This window comes from Trichoplusia ni, chromosome 13 (assembly GCF_003590095.1).
Source record: "Trichoplusia ni isolate ovarian cell line Hi5 chromosome 13, tn1, whole genome shotgun sequence".
Lineage (NCBI taxonomy): Eukaryota > Metazoa > Arthropoda > Insecta > Lepidoptera > Noctuidae > Trichoplusia > Trichoplusia ni.
Window position 1 is genome coordinate 1,538,001 of NC_039490.1, and position 3,696 is coordinate 1,541,696.

The 3,696-nt window shown below is 40.9% G+C and overlaps 1 protein-coding gene across 1 annotated transcript; it reads right to left on the reverse strand.

Annotated features, from left to right (window-relative positions):
* Positions 1-658: 658 nt before the first annotated feature.
* Positions 659-3,464, reverse strand: LOC113500268 (regucalcin-like). The gene is made up of 6 exons (XM_026880989.1): positions 3,360-3,464; positions 2,522-2,681; positions 1,872-2,075; positions 1,331-1,540; positions 1,080-1,192; positions 659-990 (listed from the first exon to the last, which is right to left on the reverse strand). The coding sequence occupies exons 2-6, from the start codon at positions 2,679-2,681 to the stop codon at positions 760-762; spliced, it is 918 nt and encodes a 305-aa protein (XP_026736790.1). The 5' UTR covers positions 3,360-3,464; the 3' UTR covers positions 659-759.
* Between the last annotated feature and the right edge of the window lie 232 nt (positions 3,465-3,696).

Genomic DNA, 3,696 nt, shown 5'->3' on the forward strand with positions numbered 1-3,696 from the left:
TTCTCGACAGCAGATGGGATTTTGGACCCCATCTCCGAGCCCTAACACCCAAGCTTGTCCGAACAGCGGGGGCACTACCCAATTACTTCCAAATCTTGGCGGCCCAAATATAACCTGCAGAAAACTATATACCGGGATCGTGCGATCCATGGCCCTATATGGTGCACCAATATGGGGAAATAACCAGACGGTCCGCAAAGCTGCACTTCTGCAGAAACCACAGCGCGCACTAGCCGTCAGAGTTATAAGAGGCTATCGCACAATCTCAGGGAAGCATTGACACTCCTCGCACAGACACTGCCCTGGAAGTATGAAGCTAGAGTCCTGGCACAGCTTTATACATGGCGCCAGGTCCAAGCTCGGGGTGGTTGAAGTCATTAGAGTTTCACCCCGGACAAAAAAAAGTACGAAATGTCTGCAATACAAACCCGAAAATGATACCAACTAACAGCAAAGCTGATCCTCAGAGACTTGGATAAAGGACCTGATTATATTTCTCTTGCAGCTGCATACCATGCATGCAGGACCAATGTGAACAGGGTTTTGAAAAGAGAAAATTCTTTTTACAATTGGTTTGTTTCCGATCATTTATAATCGAAAATTTTAAATTGATGCAAGAAGCAAAGAAAATCATGTGGCTTTTAATTATAAAACTATATTTTAAAGTAAAAATAATTTACGTACATCACAGCATTAACAATTTTATGAAATTATCCTGAAAAAACTCCGGACTCAAGGTTCCTTCCCGATATGGCACCTCTAAATATAATCCAGCCTGACTTTGAGATTCGGGTGCCCCCTGGCGGAGATCCCGGACACAGCGTAAGTAGTTCCCGAAGGCCGATCCGGCTTCCCTTCAAAGTCTACACACGCTGTAGTCACGAACAAGATGTCTAGGTTCGGACCTCCGAAGGTCACTGACGTCACTTGTGGAACCGGGATCTCGATAGTTTCCAGAACTTTCTTCTTTCTTGGATCGATTTTCAAAACCTGGGGAAAAAACAGTTTGTATAACAAAAAATCTTATACTAAAGCTTAACATATCCTACGTATTAATTAACCGTATTTGAACTACTCACTTGTGATTGCCCGAAGATGGCGACCCACAAGTTCCCGTCTGTGTCGATGGTCATGCCGTCCGGGTAGCCCTTCAAATCGTTCTCTATCAGTGAAAACGCTATTCTCGGGTTCGCTGTAGAAAAACAAAAATAACATATTGCAATATAAATGTACTTTGTTCATCCTCATTCCGTGTGCTCAGTGGAATCCTCGACTGCACCGCTGTTAGAGCTTACATTTGTGATTCTCATAGTTACACATGAACACTTACAGATGTCTCCGGTGGCCACATTGTAGTCGTAAACTTGGATGACTCTTGTCAGAGAGTCTATGTAGTAGAATGCCTTAGCCTTCAGGTCCCAACACAGCCCGTTGGACACTTGTATGCCGGACGCCACCTTGGTAGTGGTGTGGTCTCGGTCGATGCGGTACAGAGAGCCCGCCTTGGGTCTTTCTGAGCCGACCAGATCAGTAAGAGTGCCTGAAGAAAATTGAAAGTTAATAATTATGTCCAAGAAATATATTTAGACACGGTTAAATAGAAATGACGTATTAAATTAGTTGCATACGCAAAATAGATACTGTATAAGTTGATCGATCATAGGTCAAGCTATCGGACGCGGTCGGTCCGTAGATGGGTGAAAGTCTTTGTCGTAACGAGTTCCTCCGTGTTTCGAAAAGCACGTTTAATTGTAGGTTCTGGCTGTTATACAAACATCTTTGACAGTCGTTAAAGTCTAACTAAGGGGTATTGTGTTGCCCAGGTTAATGAGTTGAGTAAGTCCGAATCTAATACTAAAAATGAAGCATACCAGTGTACAGTCTTCCCATAGGATCTGCCTTCGCGTCGTTCAACACATGGTTAGGGTATTCCTGGTCTACTTCTGTGATAGTTCTCAGGATCCTGGGAGGGTCTTCATCTGCGGTCCATTCGATCTCCACGACTTTGCGGCCTTGAGAGACCACGAAGTGGTTCTTCTTGCCCTCAATAGGAATTATAAAATGTGGCTTCTCCTCTGGAAAAATAAAGACAATAGATATTATTTAGAACAGGTTTTTCATTTCAATGAACATTTTACCTCAGCTAAGAAAATATTATTTTGTGGCGTGTAGATTTACTCTCGACAGTATCGAATGAGTAACTCTTGAACCCTTTGCTACTATTCGTGCTGTGGCACGAGTTGACACTACGCCTTATCGACAGCTAACGAGGCAGATGATAATTAATCGCTACTCGATCTACTGTACAGGACCAAATCGAGAACCGTGTCATATTAGAATCAAAATCGAAAACAATATCAAACCAGTTAGTGTGGAGTTCTGGAAGTTTAGATTTCGAAGACCTTCAAGATAACTTTCAGGAAGCAGAAACTACAAAGTAACACAAGGTCCTGTTACTTTTATGATACGTTTCCTTTTCTTCCTGTCAAGCACACAGTGGATTTATGTGGACAGTTCTTACCTAGTTTGGCCCTGATCTGTTTGCGAGTTGTCTTCTCATACTTAATAATTGTGTAGTTCTCGATATCCACCAGGTATAAGGCATTCTCCTCGCTGTACCAGTGTGGACCCTCGCCCAGTGTCGCTGGGTCTAGAATTTCTACTAATACAGGCGCCACCATCTGGAAACAATAACATGATAATATTTAAGGTGCGTATTTTAATGTTATGGCTTGGTAACATATTGAGTTTCTATCGTGCATTTTTTGGGGTTGCTGCAGGATCCTTAAAATATTGAAAATTACAATTTTAACTTAAAACCATCTTACCAGTTAGAAGAACTTTTATTTATTTTTGCAACTTCAGCTATTATTACTTCTGTAGTATAAGCACGCTTACTTTAAGTGTTTCACAGGATGTTACTTTGATAGATGTAGATGCTGTAGATGATGTAGATGATTATATAAGTTGGCGATTTGACATGCCAATTTAGGAATCTAGGTTTCCTCACGGTGTATCTCTTCAGGTAATGCATCTTTATTCAGATTTAAATTACGTTAGTAACATCGGACTAAACTATATGGATATGTTATAACTGACACATCTTTATCAGCCAACTTTGCCAGACTGAGCCTCAGCAAAGTTCTCCAAGAGCTTCTTGCAGAATAACAATAATATTTATAGCTGTCCGTAGCAAACGTTGTTTTGTCATACAAATCAGTAAAGGGAGTCAAAAATAAGTGGGGGTATGAAAAATAGATGTGTGTCCTATTCCTAGACCTACCCAATATCCATGGGAATCGGTCGAACGATGACACTCGAATTTGTTAATTAGATAAATATTGTCAAAATGTACTCACTGTTTATCACGCCCAGTTCCGTTAATGCCACGATCACAACTGCGGATGATTAAACCACATTCTGATTATATAGCCCATCAAGATTGGGCTTATCTATTTTGCTGAGTTTGGTGAAAAGTGATTAAGTTAGTTATTAAATATATCCGTGTTTAGTTCTTTATTATTATGGTCCATTTCCCTAGTTAACAGTTTGTTTATTGTGTCGCCGGGAACTTTGAAATATTGCAATCAAACTCCTTAAGCCAACCAGAGTAAGAAAGACGCCATATGTGTAGTTGAGCCACATTTCGCTTGTTATCGCTATTGCCGCGATGTTGCCATAAATATACTTAAAAAT